The sequence below is a fragment of the Prionailurus bengalensis genome, chromosome A1 (genome assembly GCF_016509475.1).
Source record: "Prionailurus bengalensis isolate Pbe53 chromosome A1, Fcat_Pben_1.1_paternal_pri, whole genome shotgun sequence".
Taxonomy (NCBI): Eukaryota; Metazoa; Chordata; class Mammalia; order Carnivora; family Felidae; genus Prionailurus; species Prionailurus bengalensis.
Genome location: NC_057343.1, coordinates 22,815,634 through 22,836,882, shown reverse-complemented (window position 1 = coordinate 22,836,882; position 21,249 = coordinate 22,815,634). Strand labels below are relative to the sequence as shown.

General features: G+C 36.0%; 1 protein-coding gene across 1 annotated transcript in view; it reads left to right on the top strand.

Annotated features, from left to right (window-relative positions):
- RB1 (RB transcriptional corepressor 1) overlaps positions 1-21,249 on the top strand; it is a 180,128-nt gene that overhangs the window by 138,486 nt on the left and 20,393 nt on the right. Inside the window, exons 18-19 of the mRNA XM_043578450.1 lie at positions 15,026-15,144; positions 18,612-18,754. Of these exons, the coding sequence (XP_043434385.1) occupies positions 15,026-15,144; positions 18,612-18,754 (262 nt within the window). The remainder of the gene's footprint in view (positions 1-15,025; positions 15,145-18,611; positions 18,755-21,249) is intronic.

Below are 21,249 nucleotides of genomic sequence, written 5' to 3'. Positions count from 1 at the left end.
TAGTATAGGGAGAGCTCACTGAGGTTCTAATTTACATTTCCTTTTAGGATGATGGCTAATGATATTGAATATCTTTTCCTATGATTATTTGTGATCTGTATTTCCTCTTTACTAAAAGGTCTCTTCATTATCTGCCCATTTTCTTGTTGGATTGTTTTATTATCATTGAGTTTTACAAATTCTTTATATATTAGATACTAGTCTTTTACTAGGGAGGTGGCTTACAAATAATTTCTCCTAGTCTGTAGCTTCTTTTTTCATCCTCTTCTGTGGTCTTTCTCATAGCAAAATATTTTAATTTTGATGGAGTCCTACTTATCAATTTTTCTTTCATAGATCATGATTGTGGTATCGAGTCTAAGATCCCGAAGGTTTTCCCCTATGCCTTTTTAAAAAGTTTTATAGCTTCACATTTTATATGTAAGTGTATGATTCATTTTTAGCTTTTAAAAAACTTTTTTAAAGATTATTTTTTTAAGTAATCTCTATACCCATGGCACTGGAACTCACAACCCTGAGATCAAGAGTTGCATGTTCCAGCCTAGTGCCCCATTTTTATTTTATTTTTGTACAAGGTTTAGGATTTAAGTCAAGGTTCTATTATTTTGTCTTATATCCGGATATTCATTTTTTCAGCACTATTTGTTATAAAGCCAATCCTTTTTCCATTGATTTGCTTTTGTACCTTTTCAAGAAGGGAAAAAGAAGATGATGGGACAAATAGATGTAGTATCTAACCATTAACAATAATTGCATTAAATATAAATGGTGTCAGCACCCCCAATTAAAAGTCAAAGATTCTCAAAGTGGTTAAAAAACAAAGACCCAACTCTCTGCTGTTTACAATATACTGGTTTTAAATATAAAGATATAAATACCTTAAAAGTAAAAGTATGAACCTCCAAAGATTAGGAGCCTGGATGGAAGTAAGGATAATTCTAAGATTTGTATGTACTGTCAGTGGTTAGGTGGTTGATAACACAGTTAACTATAGAGGATATTGAAGGAGTCATAGCTGATTGGTGATGAGGATAATGAGTTCATGTTAATGTTTGAACATGTGAATATTTGATGGGTTTGCCACATATCCATCTGGAGGGCTGAGGTATCTAGTTGGAAATAATGGATCTGGAACTTGAATGAGAAGCTTTAGTCAGAAAGCAGATTCAGGAGTAGAATAGCTATAATTAAAACCATGATAATGGCTCAGCCAGCATATATATTGGGAAGAGCATCCTGAGGAATATCAATATTAAAAAAGTAGTAAAGTAAAATGGGAAAGAACTGTCAGAAAGGTCAAGGCCAGCCATAGATTATCTATTTTCTATTCAAGTTCCTTTTGCAAGGCAAAATTATCTTCTAATGATTTGGCTTAGGATAGTACAAAAACATTTCCTGTAATGCAGGTCTAATAATATTCCTGAAAATATCCAGAAAACAATAGCAATTCCTGCCTTCCACTTCTATTATTAATTTATCTACTAGCACTAGAGACCTTGTGCTTACTTGGATAATTACAATCTCTTTTAGGAACACCTCAACTTGATAGCCTTTAAGTTCTTGACTCTCTGGAATTCCAAAGTTCATGCTTGCTTTTAGAAATTATTCTAATAGTTAATTTCATAATTAACATCATGAAATATGTAGAGTAGACTTATAGCTTCTGCTTTTTCTATCCATATTATTTACTCAGTGGGATTTATTCTAATCTTGCTGATAAAGTCTGGTTTATATCACAAAATTAAGTGGCAAAACAGAGTGAAGTGTTGTCCAGAAAGTGATTATGCTGGCAGTTAAGTTCAGTAGCTAAGTAATGAAATGAGACAGCTTGCCTGAGTCTGAGAGAAAAACTGCTTTCTGAGTCCTGGATACAATATAGATATAAATACATAATTTTCAAAAGTTAAGTATTCCACTAAATATTTTCTTTGTAGTCTTTGAAAAAACCATTTGCTGCATTATCTATTTGCTGTGTAAAGAATTACCCCAAGATGTAGCAACTTATAATAACTAAAGTGTGCTATTTTACAGGTTTCAGAAGGTCAGAAATATGGGAGTGGCTTTGCTGTGTGGTTTTGGCTCTTGTTCTCTCAGGAGAGACCCTCAAGTTCTTAACTGAGGTTGCAGTGAGGTTAGGGCTTTGCTGGAGCTGGAGAATCTGCCTTCAAGTTCACTCACATGGTTGTTGGTAGGCCTTACTTCTTCACTGGCTGTTAGCCAGAGGCTTCTTTTCTTTGCCACATGGACCTCTCTCCACGGGACTTCCGGGAGCCGGAGATGAAACTGCACATTTTTTATAAGCTAACTCAGAAGTGACATGCCATCGCTTCTGCCATATGCCATTGACCAGACAGACTAACCCTGGTACAGTATAGAAGGGGTCTTCACAAGGGTGTAAATAACCCAGTGTCAGGGATTATTGGTGTGGAGGCTGGCTGCCATAGTTGATATTTAATGTCAATTAGAAAGAAAATCATGTCATCACTTTTCTTCTTTGTGTTTTGCTGAATTTTAATTTAACCCATGATATGGCTATGTTGTATAACATTCTAGAAATATTTCTTGAGTATCCATTATGTGCTAAGCACTGGGATTTTATTTTAGAGCTCTCTAAAGGTCTCATCTGCACCCTGCTAGTCACCTGCTTAAAATCCTTTAATTAGTTAATCCTCTGCTGTTTCCTTGCAATAAACTCTATGTTTTAGCTCTATGGAATGAATCATCTGAGTTTTAAGGGCTTATGTCCCTGGCGCCATTTTGAATACTTAATACTTATCATCTCATTTGATTTTTATAACAGCCAACCCTATAAGGAAATATTACCTTCCTCATCTTATGGGAGCTATATGACATCTCTAGGGTCATATTTTCTCTTGTTCAGAGCCATCTATTCTGCTTTCCACTTGAAATGACTTCTGTCTTTGGGACTCAAATCAGGCATAATCTTCCAGGAAGTTTTCCACAATGTACCTAATCTGGATTCGATGTCCTTCTCTTGATTTCCAGTATATACCCTGTGCGTATCCTTTGATTATGGAACTTAACGCTCTGTATTGTTGCTTTTTAATTTATTTATCTGTTTCCTTCACTAGACTAGAGACTGTAGCATAGGGATTAAAAAACAAGGGCTTTGGAGTCAAAAAGCTGGGGGCCAAATCCTGGATCCACCATTTATTATCTGTGCCTTTGAGCAATTTAGTCTTAGCCTACCTTTCTTCACTTGTAAAATGACATAAAAAATAGTACCTTCCTCTAGAGTTTGTTGTGGGGATGAAATAATATAAATAACGTGCTGGGTGCTTTGCCTGGTATTCAGTAAGTCTGTAAACTCTTCAAGGGCAACATTATTGAATGCTTAATATGTGCCATGTACTGTTCAAAGCCTTTGTGTACTTTATTTAATTCTCACAATAACCCATCGTGGTAGGTACTGTCATTAATGTTACATTCTTCCTAGTGGTGTAGTGCCTGTCACAGAATGTGAGTATTTGTGGAATGGATGAATGAATGAATGAATGATAGATGGAATTGTGGGGAGTAGAGCTAATTGTAGGGCGAGACACCGCCATGGAAATGTGGCTAAAAGCATGACAGTCGGCAAAAGAATGAAGAGAAAATGAACAAATGAACATGGTTTACATCATTGTATAGGAGCTAATAGCACACAACCTCTAAATAGACTTGGGTTTAAATCCCTGCTCCACAATTTATTGGCCATATGACCTGGGGAGAATTTCTTCTGTACTTCAGGTTCTCTGTCTGTAAAATGAGGATAAGAATAGTATGTATTTTATAGATTTACTATGAGGATTACATGAGACCATGTTCCTAAAATATTTAGCATAGAAGTTGGCATACAGTAGATACTCAGTAAGCATTAACTAGTACTGTTCTTAAATTGAGAGAATCAAGAAGACAGAATTTTGGTAGTGAAGGAAGTAAAATATTATGAAGTATGTGGTAATGACTTTGCATCATTAATCATAGTTATCAACATTAGATATGATAGAAAGGAAGATCACAGTTGTTATTCTACCTTACAGTGTGGTACCCTCACCAGACAACACCAAGTTTTTGCTGTGGATCTCAAAATTAGTTCTCATAAAGTTAGTGAAATGTTTCTAATGTTCTGCCATCTTACCCTATCATCACTTTAGCCCAAATGTTGGGAAAATGAGAACCAAAAGTCTTCTGTCAATGATTGACTATGTTATGAGTTAGGAAATTTTTGAGTTTCACAGTAGAGACTACACTTTTATATCTGATCTCAAATTTACCTGGGTTATTAGCATTCTAGAACATATAGTTTAGGTTGAAAGGATGCCTTTGAAACCTAAGAAGGCAGTAAGTGGAGTTATTACAATAGTATTTCTATTTAAGAGTGAGTCAGTTTTTACAAGTTTATACCAGAATTAGAAAAATAAAGTTAGTTCTTGAGGGAGTGGCAGAGGAGAGAGAAATATAAGGGAGATATGGCAGGGATGGCATGGGAAGAAGCTGGAATGGTGGGATTGCATTAGACTCTAGTGAGAAACTTTTCTAAAATGTAGATATTATTAGAATTATACCTGGCATTATCAGAATTTTAGGGGTTGAGGAGAAATCTGACCTGTGTTTTTAATAAAGCTTCCTTGGGGGCCCTGACTTTCCAGCTAAGTTAGAAGCTATATCAGAAAGTAAGAGTTTACCTTATAAAATATAATTGTGGTATTCTAAGGATGACCTAGGCCATTGATAGTCTAAACTTAAAATTAATCATTAGAGATTCTGAACTTGTGTTACCCTTAAAGACATATGGCACAATATAATAACTTTCTAAGCTTTGTTTTCTTGAAAACAATTCACTGTCCAGTCATTAAATAATTTTTGACACAAAACTTTGGCACTACAAATAGGTTAAACCTGATGCAATATTTGCTGTCATGGAATAAGATATATAAGTAAAGGGTACTAGTTACATTCCCAAAGGTATAAATCTGATAGAGAGGCCTTAGCTAAGGCAAAACTTATTGAGAAAAATGACTTTAATTGTGATTATTTAATCATAGGATATATGTTTTTGTTCTTTTACTTTTTTACAGATCCTTGTCATCAGCATTATTTATAGATAATTGGGTGATTCCTCACTTCAGCATGGCAAGCATGTTTATTCCTCACCTTTGAAATCTTATCCACCCTTCTTGTGCTTTTCTTTTCAGTCAAAACCCTCTCTTCTTTCACAGTTTGACAAAAACTGATTTTCATCATATTCAGACATGCTAGTTTCTTTTCACAAACTTTCATACCCTATTTCTCTTTTAACGTCTGTTTCTCACACTCTATTAGTTCCTTTTATAGTATTCCTCCTACTATGTGAATTCTTACTCATTTTGCAAATATTCACTATAGGTTTTCTTATACTTTCAGTTAGAATAAGATTTTTTCTTTGGATTAAGGACAATAACTTTCCCACAGTATTTAGGGTAAGTTCTACAAATAATGACTCTTGAACATGATTTTATCATGACTGCTAGAATGGAGGAAGCTCTCATTGGATATGCTTGCCATGGCCATTGAAGATCGTACTGATAGGAGTGGACTTTTGACTCCTGTAATGTTTCATTTAGAAAAATGGTTATAGTAGTTTAATTGGATAAATTTTGTCATCGTGCTTGGAGCTGTCTACCCAGAGCAATTATGTCAAACATCTTTAAGTATACCCTGACCTAGTTTTAGAATTCTTGGCTAATTTTGAGTTAGGAATTCCTTTCTTAAAACAGTATTTTAAAATTAATGCAACAAATGCAAAATATAACATATTGTGTGAGCTGCATCTTTAGAAAAGACTTTAAATAATACCCAATACCACAAAATAACCTAATTTGAAATAAAATAAGATCTGAGGCACCTGGGTGGTTTAGTCAGTTAAGTGTCCAACTTCGGCTCAAGTCATGAGCTCACAGTTCATGAGTTAAACCCTGTGTGGGGCTTGCTGCTGGCAGCGCAGAGCCTGCTTCAGCTCCTCTGTCCCCCTTTTTCTCAGCCCCTTCCCCACTCATGCTGTCTCTCTAAAAAATAAATAAACGTTTAAAAAAAAAGATCTACCCAAATTGATATATTCTCATTGCTTTTGAAAGAGTCGATGAAGATATCAATTTAGAAAATATTAAAAAAAATTTTTTTAACATTTATTTATTTTTGAGAGACAGAGAGAAAGCATAATTAGGGGAGGGGCAGAGAGAGGGAGACACAGAATCAGGAACAGGCTTCAGGCTCTGAGCTGTCAGCATAGAGCCCAACTTGGGACTCGAACCCACGAACCATGAGATCATGACCTGAGCCAAAGTCGGACCTTAACTGACTGACCCACCCAGGTGCCCCTTGAAAATACTTTTAAAAATGCATTTTGGGGTACATGGTTGTTTTAAATATTTGTGTGTACCACATACAAAAATACACTCAAAATGGATGAAAGACCTCAATGTAAGACAGGAAGCCATCAAAATCCTCGAGAAAGCAGGCAGAAACCTCTTTGATCTTCGCCTCAGCAACTTCTTACTCAACACGTCTCCAGAGGCAATGGAAACAAAAGCAAAAACAAACTATTGGGACCTCATCAAAATAAAAAGCTTCTGCACAGTGAAGGAAACAATCAGCAAAACTAAAAGGCAACCCACAGAATGGGAGAAGATATTTGCAAATGATGTATCAGATAAAGGGTTAGTATCCAAAATCTATGAAGAATTTCTCAAACTCAACACCGAAAAAACAAATAATCCAGTGAAGAAATGGGCAAAAGACATGAATAGACACCTCTCCAAAGAAGACATCCAGATGGCCAACTGACACATGAAAAAATGCTCAACAGAACTCATCATCAGGGAAATATCAATAAAAACCACAATGAGATGCCACCTTACACCTGTCAGAATGGTTAACATTAACAGCTCTGGCAACAACAGATGTTGGTGAGGATGCGGAGAAAGAGGATTTCTTTTCCACTGCTGGTGGGAGTGCAAGCTGGAGCAGCCACTCTGGAAAACAGTATGGAGGTTCCTCAGAAAGTTAAAAATAGAACTACCGTATGACCCAGCAATTGTACTATTAGGTATTTATCCAAGGGATACAGGTATGTTGTTTCGAAGGGGCACATGCACCCCAATGTTTATAGCGGCACTATCAACAATAGCCAAAGTATGGAAAGAGCCCAAATGTCCATCAATAGATGAGTGGATAAAGAAGATGTGGTAAGTATATACCATGAAGTATTACTCAGTAATTAAAAGAATGAAATGTTGCCATTTGCAACTACCTGGATGGAACTAGAGGGTATTATGCTAAGCGAAATTAGAGAAAGATAAATATCATATGACTTCACTCATATGAGGACTTTAAGACACAGAACAGATGAACACAAGGGAAGGGAAGCAAAAATAATATAAAAATAAGGAGGAGACAAAACTAAGAGACTCTTAAATATGGAGAACAAACAGAGGGTTACGGGAGGGATTGTGGGAGGGGGCTAAAACAGGTAAGGGGCATTAAGGAATCTACTCCTGAAATTGTTGCACTATATGCTGACTAACTTGGGTGTAAATTTAAAAATATATATACGTGTGTGTGTAAAATTGTATATAATTGATATAACATTACTACCACTTTGAAGTTTTCAAGTCCTGGGGCGCCTGGGAGGCTCGGTTGAGTGTCTGACTCTTGATTTTGGCTCAAGTCATGACCTCAGGGTCGTGGGAATGAGCCCCTTGTTGGACTCTACGCTGAACGTGGAGCCTACTTAAGATTCTCTTTCTCGGGGTACCTGGGTGGCTCAGTCAGCTGAGTCCAACTCTTGGTTTTGGCTCACATCATGATCTCAGAGTTGGTGGGTTCAAGCCCCACATTGGGCTTTGTGCTGTCAGTGAGGAGCTTGCTTAGGATTCTCTCTCTCTCCATCCCTTTCCATCCCCACGTGTGCTCACTCTCTCTCAAAATAAATAAATTTAAAAAAATAATTGAAAAATATAAAGATTCTCTTTCCCCCCTCTGTCCCCTCCCCCACTCACACTCTCTCTAAAATAAAAACATAAATTAATTAAAGTTTTCAAGTTCTTAAAAATATCTGCTTTTATTCTGTAATGTAACAAAAGGATTGCTGTTTTGGGAGACTTTTTAAAAATTGCTTCAAATGATCACTTACAGTGAAAATCTAGTTAGAATTTTGGTTCTCTTTTGCATAATTTCTTATATTTAACGAGTGTGTTTTTCAAAAACAATGCTTCTAACTCAAACATTGCTCAAACTGGTTATAATATAAATTGTCGAGCATTGTCAAAATTTGATTCATAGTTCATCATTATATTATTCTGGTATTTACTATACCAAATAGTTACCCTTGAAAGGAAAAATAATATTTTATATAAGCTGTCACTGTTTGGTAAGTTATGTAATTATTTTAAGCAAATACTGTAGAAGTCCTCTCTGATTAAATAAATACGACTTTGTGTTGTTTTTTGCGAGAAGAATGATCATCAGGAATATTTAACTTTATTAAATAGTGTATAATACCAGAATTAGCTTTGGTAAAATTAATTCATGCACTTGTTTTATTGCTGCTGTCTTTTGTACTAAGAAATTAATGAAATATTATAGTGTAGTCATAGTGCATACGAGCTCAGACTCTGCAGCCTGGCTGCCTAAGTTCAAATGCCTTTGTTAGCTTCATTTTCTGTGTCAAGTGGGGATAGTATACCTACATCGTAGGGTTTTGTGAAAATTAAATGCATACATGCAGTAAGCATTTACTAAATGCTACTATTGTTAATGACAGATATTAATATGGATTTCTTTTCCAGGAAATCCTTTGGATAAAGATGAAAAATAATAGTGAAATTAATAAAATATTTTTAATAATTCATAATTAATACTAGTTCTAGGAAGCTACTGTATTCATTATGTAAAAATAGCTTAAAAGAGTTTTGGTTTTTATATTTATAAATGTCAAAAGTTATTATCCTGTGCTCTGAAAATAATTTTAATTTATAATACAGTATTGTTAGAATTTACTAGAATAGCAAAATTTTCTAATCTGTAAAATTAGTAGTGGTAACGCTTAATTCACAGGTTTATTTTGAGGATTACATGAGATAATACATTTGTAAACTTTGTAAAAAACTTTGTAAACTCAAAGTGCTTTAATCCTAAGGAAACCATAAAAATAATACATCATTCTGCTTTGCCAAATGTATCTTAAATTAACTTTCATTATCAATTTAGTGTTCAGTGCCCCAAAGGGCAAATTTCATATTAGGGTCATGCAAGTATAAGTTATTGCCTCCTTAAATTTTGCATCCAAGGCACCTCTCTTGCTTTACCCTAGTCCTGGCCCTGGCCCTGTTTTATACTACTTGTAGACATTTTTCTTTTGGAGAGAAGAAAAGCTGAAAGACATTTTTGTTGATAACATACTACTGCTGAAATGTAAATAACCCAGAGTATACTGGTAATTTCATATTTTCCGTTCTGCTTACAGTGAAGCTGAGGACTAAATTAAGTAAATAGTAGGCTTTTCTTTTTTTTTTAATTTCAGATCAGGGGCGCCTGGGTGGCGCAGTCGGTTAAGCGTCCGACTTCGGCCAGGTCATGATCTCGCGGTCCGTGAGTTCGAGCCCCGCGTCGGGCTCTGGGCTGATGGCTCAGAGCCTGGAGCCTGTTTCCGATTCTGTGTCTCCCTCTCTCTCTGCCCCTCCCCCGTTCATGCTCTGTCTCTCTCTGTCCCAAAAATAAATAAACGTTGAAAAAAAATTAAAAAATAAATTTCAGATCAGTAGCATTAATTCCTGAGTTACATGCACACAACTCCAAAGTTGTTTGCTCTCACTAGACTTGGTACTAAACATGCCTGGTACATTCTTCACTCATAACGGAGCTAAGAAGTTGATAGGAAATTCTGTCATTTGTAACAGAGTTAAGGCAGTATGGATTACGGTGACCTCTATCACCTGCAGTACATTCCTGAAAGCAAACAATACATCATTCAATTAATCAAATATTTTTAGAACCCCAGTTCTATGCTACAAATATATATAATAGGAAACAAGGCACAATTGAACTAGCTATCTCTATATTAGTGATTTTTGACCCAAAAAATCTGTATCTTAAAACATAGTTTCTATTGTAATAGATGTTCCATTTCTCTTAGCATGCTCAGACTTTGTAGCATGGTCTTTAGGATTTTGCATCATCAAACAGCTACCCACCTTTTTCTCTAGCAATCTCTCCACTACTATACCACCACTTTACTTTAGTACTAGTAGTGTCTTTTTTAGTTCCTAAACTAACATCAGTTTCTTATCACATTTTCTTTCATCTTAGGAAACCTCTGCCTCCTGCTTCTCTCAAAGTACAACTTCTCTTCACATCTCAGCATCCATGTTACCTTCTCAGATATATCTTCCTTGAACTAACCCCCTCTACCAGTGTTTCCATTTGTATTCTTCATGAGAAACTCTATTTCATAGATTTTTTCCGAATGTGTCATTCCTTGTTTATTGTCTGCCTCTTCCCACTGGACTCTGAGCACCATGTGGGGAGGAGGAATATCTTTCCCTGGAACTATTTCATAGACAAAACTAATAGTTTTACTCTAGGTTGCCTAAGTGCTCCAAGGTACTCTACTGTACTTCACTTTGAACAAAAGCCTTCTAAGAATAGGCATTCTGAAATAATTTTCCTGTTTTTGCTTTCTTTATGGCTAAGGTATACATAGTATGTTTGACTAATGCTTGAGGGAAAAAGATGGGGGAAAGCAGTAGGTAAATACTTTATTTTTAAAAGATCTAGGGTGTATATAACTAAGAAACTTCTATTTTTAATCTTATCCTCACTTTAAGGCAGAATTAACCTCAAAGAATTTTGAACACTTTTTACCTACTCACTTCATTTATTCAATAAATGTTGAGTCCCTACTGTGTGCCAGGCATTTTTAGACATTGGAAATGCTGTTGTGAACAAGATAACTGGAGGAGACAATAAACAAGTAAACAAATGAATGCATAATATAATTTCAAATAGTGATCAGTACTATGAAGAAAATAAGGCAGAGTTGGGAGTAGCAAACAAGTGGGAATTATGACTGCCTCGGACAGGATGTTCAGAGAAGGCTTTGCTGAGAAGGTGCTATTTGAGGAGACAATGTGAATAATAGAGTGGGTTGAGCCATGGAAAATTCTGGCAAAGAGCACTGCAGACAGAGGAAAGAGCATATATGGAAACAGAGACAGAATCATGCTGTGTTCAAGGAATATAAAGATGACTAGTATGACAGGAGTAAAAGGAGGAAAGTAGTAGAAAGTGAGGCCTGGGAGGTAACAAGGGCCAGACATTAAGTTTGGATTTATTCTAGTGTGATGAGAAGTCCTTGAGTAGGGTGGAGGGTGTGAGGAATAGCCTATTAACTCTATTGAGAAGAGCTGGGAGGCAGCAAGAGTGGAAGTGTTGAAAAACAGTTGGAGGATGCTTTTGTGGTAGTACAGACAAGAGAGAATAATGACTTAGACTACAGTAATGTTAGAGATGATGAGAAGTTAGACTTGGGATATATTTTGAAGTTAGAGTCAGCATGACTTTCCTGGATGGGATAGTGGAGTGTGAGGGAAAAAATAATTGAAGATGACTCCTTTTTTGCTTTGGACAACAGGTTATAAGGAGTGATAATGATATGGGAAAAACTAGAAAAGAGCAAGAGTATTTTGGTGGTAGAGGATTATCGAAGTTTATTTTGCACATAGACCTCAATTGAATATGTTGAGTAAGGTGGAAGAAGACAGACGTTTCTGAAATGATTCTTCCAGTCCATTGATATCTGGCAATTGGAGGGTTGTTTGTAATTTTTAATTCCTAGCATAGGGCCACTTACCAAGTAGACAAACAGCAAATATTGGGTGGATAGACAGATGGAATGTATGAGGTATACATTCATATATTTGAACAGATACATCATCCTTTGTATAAAAGCATTTATTATGTATAAATAAGAACTGAACCATAATAATTTCAAATGCTTACATAGCACTCTGTGCCAGGCTTTGTTCTAAATGCTTAACATGTGTTATTCACTTTATTCTCACAATACTATAAGTTACTATCATGATTAGTATCTCCACATAACAGTTCAGAAGAGTGAATCATATGAGGTTAAGCAACTTGTCCAAAGTTACACAACCAATAAGTGGCTGGGATTTGATTCTGTGTGGTGTGGCTCCAGAGTCTCATGCCTGACCACTGCACTGTACTTCTTTCCCACTATCATGACATGCTCATTATAAACATACCTATATATCTGTGTTACCACTTGTGTTGGGAGGAGATGGAGGAATAAAAGGGATACTTGAGTGTAACATGAAGACTATTGGTTAAAAAATGCTACCTTAACCCTTGGAGGAGGCATTCACTTTAGTATAATACTGTTATGCTAATCTTCAGCCCAGCCTGTTGTGCTAATCTGAAGAGAAAGTAGAATGCCTGATTTGTAGTATACCTAAATCCTGTGAAGGCTCAAGTTTACATGCATTTCTTATTGAGTCTTAGGGTCTCTTAAAATATCATTGAAATAAAAATGGGAATAGGCCACTCCTGCTGAATATATGGATTTATAGATGGATTTATACCCACACTATTTTAGTTAAATAAGTATATTCAATTTGTCAGTGGCTAGAATATGTAAAACATTGAATATCACTACATGTATTAACTGGTGTTGTTAGCCTTACCTTACTCCAATGAAAGCCTTTACTTAGATTGCACTTCAGAGTGCCCCTAATGAAAGGAAAGAATAGAAAAGAATTATTTATAATAAAAATCATGTTATGAAGCTGTAGGAAAAAACCCTAATATTATTTATTTTTTAAAGATTTAATTTAACTTGGTTTATTGTGGTTTTAGTCAAACAAGTTTTTAGTTTTTATGTAGTCAAATCAATTCATCTTTTTCTTTGACTTCTGGATTTTGGTTAAGCCTGCAAAGTCCTTTTTTTTTTGGATATCACAGATCATTTAGTGAAACATTTTAGAAAGTGATGAAAACAATGCTAACATAAAACACAGTAACCACACAAAACCAAGTCTGTCAGCAATTATAAATGTCTAAAATCACTGAAATTTGGTTAAGCGTCCACCTCCAGCCCAGGTCATGATCTCATGATTTGTGAGTTTGAGCCCCACGTTGGGCTCTGTGCTGACAGCTAAGAGCCTGGAGCCTGCTTTGCATTCTATGTCGTCTTCTCCCTCTGCCCCACCCCCACTTGCACTCCATCTCTCTCTGTCTCTCAAAAATGAATAAACATTTAAAAAATCACCCAAATTGGATTAAAAAAAACCCAAAACCTAAATATATGTTGTATTCAAATAATGTTACTCAGCAATGTTGAAAATAAAAGAACAGAGAAAGGCATATTGGGCTAATAGTAAGAGAAAAAGAAGTCACAATCTTAACATCGGTTTAATAGGTTCAACATACTACAATTAAGGAACAGAAGGCCATGTTGTAATGTTCAAGAATGCAATCTTTAGTGTAAAGATTTGACAGTTCTGAATATACACTCAGTAGCATAGTATTCAAATTCATTGAGAAAAAACTTCTTACATGAAATAGTAAGAAATGCATTATTAGTATAAGGAGACTTTAACTCATGCTTCCCAACCCACCATAGCTCAAGTGGACAAAAGATAAATATATAGAAGATGTAAATGCTATAATTAGTAAACATGTAATTGATATATAAAGTTCTATAGGCTGAAAGTAGTTTTCCAGTGCCCATGGAATGTTTATAAAAGTATTTATATATTAGGCCATAAAAGAAAGTAAGTTCCAAATGTAAGAAATAAGCAACTTCTCTGATTATATATTATAGTAGAAAATAAACTTGTGAGATAGAAGGAACGCCTTATCACCTAGAACCTTTTTCTTCAATGTTAAATGGTCCTCATTGTAAAAATTAGTATTAGTAATAATGTTACTCATGACTTCATTATAAAATTTTTAATTATGTTTACACATCACTTTGTGTAAATACTCTTGATCTCAGGGTCATGAGTTCAAGCCCCATGTTGGGAGTAGAGGTTACTTAAAAAAAAAAAAAAAGAAATAGAGTATATAGTTCTATAATAGAAATAAAGTGATGTTAAGAAGAGATTTTTATCTCTCTGTTCACGAGTGGGAATGGGGTATAACTTACCTTTTTGTGATGTCCTTGACGAGTTTTAGTATCATTGTTATACTAGCCTCATAAGATGAGATCAAGAATGTTTCTATTGTCAGTAAAGTTTGAGTAAAAGTGTAATTATCTGTTCTTTTTATGTTTGGTAGACTTTGCCGGTAAAACCAAAGGTGTTTGATATGCCTAATATTTTCCTTATGGGGAGATTTTTAATTACTGATTCTAGTTTTTTAATAGTTTATATAGGACTATTACTACTTTATTTTATTGTTTAGTTCATTTATATTTCTGTGGAATTTTCTACTTGGTCTAAGTTTTCCCATTTATTGGCATAAAACTATTCATAACAATCCCCTATTATCTTCCTAATTTTTGTGATAATAGTCCCACTTTTTGTTCCTATTACTGTTTATTTCTTCTCTTTTTCTCAATCTGACTGGAGATTTAATTTTTCTAGTTAATTCAAAGAACCAGTTACTAGCTTTGTGATCAAACAGTGCATGTATCTTTTAGTTTCATTAAATTATGCTCATATCTTTATTATTTGTCTTTGTGCCATATTTAGGTATTTTCTGTGTATTTCTCCCTAACTTTTCTTTTCTAACATAAGCATTTCAAGTTATGCATTTTTCTGGCCCTTTATTTTATGTATATAGAACAAAAATTGGCAATCAGTATTTTCAAAGTGAAGAAAAGGATCTCATTTGAATTCTAAATCACTGCTGTCAATTGTAACTAACTTGGTAGCACTCCCCATGTCAGGCAGTAGGATTTTGATATGCACATGGGAAAATCATACTTACCAGTGTGGTTTTAATGTCATCTGGTTTCATATAGGATTCACCTTTATTTGATCTTATTAAACAAGCAAAGGACCGAGAAGGACCAGCTGATCACCTTGAATCTGCTTGTACTCTCAGCCTTCCTCTCCAGAGTAATCACACTGCAGCAGATATGTAAGTAGAATGTATGCTGTGCTATTAACTCAACCTGCAAATAGGTTTTGAGCATGGTGTAATGCAAGATACTATATAGAAACTGTAAGGAATAGAATTTTGAATAAGACATTGTTCTTGCTTTGAGGGAGCAGGAATATAAGATACATGATCCAAGATCATATAAAAGTGGTACCAAGTGCTACTGAAATCACTCATGTTTGATGTAATGAGGATAGTTTTCATGGCAGAGATGGCAATTTAGTTAGGTCTGAAAGATGGAAAGTAGGATTTCTCTATGGAAACTGGAGAGGAGGGAGGAGACAGAAGGTGTTCCAAGAGTCAGAAATGGCATGAGTTCCAAAGTGTAATGCCAAGAAAGTGGGAAACATTTTCAGGGAGTACAGATCAATGCATTTGGGGTAAAGCATAGGATAGGCATAGGGATTAGCGTAGGATATGAAACTAAATCAGTTAATAGGTACACGATGATGATGATGGTGACGATAATGGAAGAAAAAAGCAAATAGCTAATATTTATTGAGGGTTCACTATGGGCTGGACAGTTGGCTAAATACTTGAGATTGTTTTTTTTTTTCCCATTTGGTCTTCATAACATCCCTATAAGGTGATAAATACTGATATCAGCCTCAGTTCTCTATAAAATAGGAATTAGAGGAATAAGGTAACTTGCCAAAACTCAACAGAAATCAAACCCAAGCAATCTGACCCTGAAGTGCATGCTCCTAAGCATTCTAGCTCTTCTGCCTTTCATAGAAGTGTACCTAATGTTGTTTCTATTTAGTTTTGTCTAGGAATTGACATTATAGTGCTCTGTGATTAGTTCAGGGACTACTTTCCAGAGATGTCCTTTCCATGCTAACTTGTACCCAAACTATTTCTAGCATATGACGCTTCTGCCTTTACATATAAATTTGTTGGCTAAGTTATGCATTAATGTAAATAATCAAGCATTATCTTTTTCTTTAATTCAGTAAGCAGTTGTCTAAGTGCCAGGAAGTTTTCTAGACTCTGGGAATAAAAGGTGGGTAAGGTGGACTAGGTTCTTCTCTTCATAGTGCTTATATTATGGAGGAAGTAAACTAATATATGATGTGCTTTTAGAGTATACTAGGTTTGGGGTGCCCGGCTGGCTCAGTCAGTAGAGCATGTGACCCTTGATCTCAGGGTCATGAGTTCAAGCCCCGTGTTGGGAGTAGAGATTACTTAAAAAGAAAAAAAACTAGAGTATATTAAGTTTTATAATGGAAATAAGTGATATGAAAGCGAGAAACTGAGAGTGTAGGAATGTTTAAGGAAACTTTTTCTAATAAAGTGATATTGCACCTGACACCTCAAGGACAGATGGATGCTGACCAGGCATGAATCTTCATGATATGCATTCCAGGCAGAGCAAACAGTAAGTGTGGTGGCCCTAGGGCAGATCAGACTTAGCTGGTCTGAGGAACAGAAGGAAATCCCAGTGTGCTTGGGGTAAAGTGAGCAAGAGGAGGTTGGAGGTACAATAAGACAAGTTTGGAGAGGCAAACCAGGGCTGGACCTTTTAGGTTTCCATGGGCCATAGGAAGGGGTTTGGATTTTAGAAGGGCAGTGGGAAAGCATTAAAGTTTTAAGTAAGGGTGCAGCTTGCTATAATTTGTATTTTTAAAGAGCCATTTTCTAGCTGCTCTTTGAAGTGCAGATAGGTTTGGAGGAGGGTAAAGAAGAAGTAGGAAGACCAGTTTGGAGATAATTTCCATAGTCCAAGTGAGAGAGGTAGGTGACTTGGTCTAAGATACATCAGTAGAGATAGAAAGAAATGGAAAGATCTAGGATGTATTTTAGAGGAAGATTTAATAAGATTTCATTTTGCATTGAGTTTGAGGAATTGGGAAGAGGAAGAAATTAAACATAACTCCTATATTTTAGACTTAAGAAACAGGATGTAATGTGGAGCCATTTATTGAAACGGGAAAAACAGAGGGAAGAAATCAAGAGCTCCCCTTTGGCCTTCTTAAGTTTGAGATTCAAGTAGTGATGTCCTGTAGGTAATTGAATATTTGTACCTAGAACTCAAGGGAGATTAACTTCTATCCAAGTTAAATTTGTCTACAATATTATGAATTAGTGAATTTAAGGGAAATACAAGATTGGAAGTAGACTAGACCCTGTTACTTAAAAGATTATGATGGTTGGGGCGCCTGGGTGGCGCAGTCGGTTAAGCGTCCGACTTCAGCCAGGTCACGATCTCGCGGTCCGGGAGTTCGAGCCCCGCGTCGGGCTCTGGGCTGATGGCTCAGAGCCTGGAGCCTGTTTCTGATTCTGTGTCTCCCTCTCTCTCTGCCCCTCCCCCGTTCATGCTCTGTCTCTCTCTGTCCCAAAAATAAATAAACGTTGAAAAAAAAAAATTTTTTAAAGATTATGATGGTGATTCCCTTTTCTTAGTGTATTAGTTAACATATGTAGTGTTAACTAATACTATAGTTATATATAATATAACTATGTATATTATATATAATATTATAACTATATATATTATATTATATATAATATATATTATATATATGTGTGTATATATATATATATATAATACTATAGTTATTGGATTATAGGATTGTAGCTCTGGATTATCCTATAAAAGGTAACACAAGAGTGGTAGAATGTCAGAAATTGAGATATAATATTTACTAATATCTTCCTTGATTTATGCCTGACATGTTTAGTATACAGGTACAAATCTTCCTTGATAATGTTATCTGAAGTATTAGATAGAATTCTGTACTGTGTAATTTAGGTGGTATGTGTGTGTGTATAACTTAAGTTTTATCATATATATGAACCATAGTTATCACTGAAACATTTTTTTAAGTTTATTAGCTTAGAGACAGAGAGACAGAGAGAGAGAGAGAGAGAGAGAGAGAGAGAGAGAGAGAGAATCCCAAGCAGGCTGTGTGCTGTCAGTGCAGAGTTCCACGTGGGGTTCGAACCCATGAACTGTGAGATCATGGCCTCAGCTGAAACCAAGAGTTGGATGCTCTAACTGACTGACCCAACCAGGTGCCCTATCAATGCAACATTTTTAAGAGGAGAATCAGAAACATGACAACACTATTTTGGTGTCAATAACTTATTCTTTTAAGCTAGAGTTATTTTATGATCTCAATCTCACTGTAACTATTAAAATTGAGCATATATACAAATGTAGCTGTCTTTTTTTTTTCAAGTAAAGCAGTAACTCCCAGAAAAAGCCATTTCTTAAAATAGTTAGAAATTGTAACAACCAGCTTAGTTTTCCTCTTAGGCAGTATCTTTTCTAGCTTGTATTTAAATAGCTTGCTGAATGAAGGAATTTGATGTATAATAACAAACTAAATAGATATGTTTAGATGCATGTGTACAGCTGTGTTTGTGTGTGCATGAGAGACAGAGAAAGAGAAAGAGACTCTTAGCGAACTTCAAATGAAGTCTTTTCCTTTGAATATGTCTAGGTATCTTTCTCCAATCAGATCCCCAAAGAAAAAAGGAACTACACGTGTAAATTCTACTGCAAACACAGAGGCACAAGCAACCTCAGCCTTCCAGACTCAGAAGCCATTGAAATCTACCTCCCTTTCACTTTTTTACAAAAAAGGTTAGTAGATGATTACTTTCAAGAACATGACCTCTGAAACATGGCCCTTCTGGTTACTAGGTTTGACTTTGTCACCTATTATCTCTGTGCTTCAGTTGCTTCGTCTGTAAAATGGAAATGATAATAATAATCTATTTTATAATAATAATCTACCTTATAGGGTTTTTGAGTTAATTAAATTAATTAACACATAAATGCTTCAAACAGGGCTTAGCACATAGTAAGCACTCAAAAAGTGTTGGATGTTGGTATTATTGCTGCTGCCTCGTTTGTTATGCCTTCAAATTTGTTTTTGGAAATGTTTGCCCCTGACAGTACCTCTACTGTTCAGGTGTGTATGTAAAGTTAAGACTGTTAAAGTGTGCTGTGGTCTAGTTCAGGCATATTTCCTGGTAATTAGGTTGTAGAGCATTCTCTCTGTGTGTATGAGGTGGGGCAGTTGTGTCTGTGCATGTGTGTATATAGCTGACCCTTGAACAATGTAGGGGTTAGGGGCTCTGATCCCCCATGAAGCCAGAAATCTACATACAGCTTTTGACTCCCCAGAAACTTTACTCATAGCCTACTGTTGACTAGAAGTCTCACCGACAGCGTAAACAATTGACACGTATTTTGTATATGTATTATATACTGTACTCTTACAATAAAGGAAGTTAGAGAAAAGTGTTATTAAGAAAATCAGGGATGCCTGGGTGGCTCAGTCAGTGAAGCATCCAACTCTTGACTTCGGCTTAGGTCATGATCTCACAGTTTCATGAGTTTGAGCCCCTACCTCAGGCTCTGCGCTGACCCTTCAGAGCCAGCTTGAGATTCTCTCTCTGTCTCTCTCTCTCTCTCTCTCTCTGTCTCTCTCTCTCTCTCTCCCTCTCCTTCTCCCTCTCCGTCCTCTCTCTCTCTCTCTCTCTCTCTGTGTCTCCTCTGCTCATGCTCCGTCTCTCTCAAAATAAACTTTAAAAAAATCATAAGGAAAATACATTTATAGTACTGTCCTGTATTTATAAAAAAAAATCCATGTATAAATGGACCCTCACAGTTCAAACCCATGTTGTTTAAGGGTCAGCTCTGTGTGCAAGTGAACACGCACTTGAAGCTCTCTGAAGGAACATGAAAAGCCAGATTCCTCTGCGATAAATACTTTTTCTGATTTTATTCAGGTCAGAAATATACTGAGTTTTATAGGCATATTGTAACATATCCCTTAAGTTAGAGCAGTGTTAGCGAGTGTGGTCCCCAAAAGCAGAATCCACCTCACCTGAAAATTTGTAGAAAGGAAAATTTTTGTTTAGGCTCCACTTAGAACTATACTCAATCAGAAACTCTAGAAGGACATGCAAAAAAAAACCAAACAAACAAAAAAAGAAAATCCTTATTTTAACAAGCCTTCCAAGGCAAGTCTAATGCATGCTAAAGTGTGACCCAGTAGAGTAGTTACCTTAAAAATTCTGACTACTGGGGCGCCTGGGTGGCTTGGTCGGTTAAGCGTCTGACTTCGGCTCAGGTCATGATCTCACGGTCCGTGAGTTTGAGCCCCGCGTCGGGCTCTGTGCTGACAGCTCAGAGCCTGGAGCCTGTTTCAGATTCTGTGTCTCCCTCTCTCTCTGACCCTCCCCCGTTCATGCTCTGTCTCTCTCTGTCTCAAAAATAAATAAACGTTAAAAAAAAAATTAAAAAAAAAAAATTCTGACTACTTTATGAGTCTTTGAAAGGTGTAATTAAAACAAAGGTCATTAATATATAAAGTAGATGGGAAAAAAACCCTCAATTTTGTGTATTCCTTTTCTCCAAACCTGTATCCCAGTAGTATTTTTTATAGACTCTCTAAATAAATCTTATGTTAGTATCCAAGGGCTAGTTTGCCTTCTATGTACATAGCTCTGCACTAAGACTAGGGATTATTAGCTCATAAAGAAAATAGTGATGGAGGTAGCTGAGGTTACTGTTAAAATGCTGTTTACTGTTGGTGGGAATGCAAACTGGTGCAGCCACCCTGGAAAACAGTATGGACATTCCTTAAAAAGTTAAAAATAGAATTATCCTATGATCCAGCAATTGCACTATTAGGTATTTACCCAAAGGATACAGAAATGTAATTTGGAAGGGATAACACGCACCCTGATGGTTATAGCAGTATTATCAACAATAACCAAATTATGGAAAGAGCCCAAATGTCCATGGATAAAGAAGAGGTGGTATGTGTGTATGTACGTGTATGTGTGTACACACACATATATACATACATATGTGTATATACACACACGTGCGCATATATATATACACACACACAATGGAATATTAACCATCAAAAACAATGAAATCTTGGGGTGCCTGAGTGACCCAGTTGGTTAAGTGTTCGACTCTTGATTTCAGCTCATGATCTTATGGTTCATGGATGGGTTCGAGCCCCACATTGGGCTCCATGCTGAGCATGGAGACTACTTGGGATTCTCTCCTTCACTCCCTCCTCTCTCTCTCTCTCTCTCTCTCTCTCTCTCTCT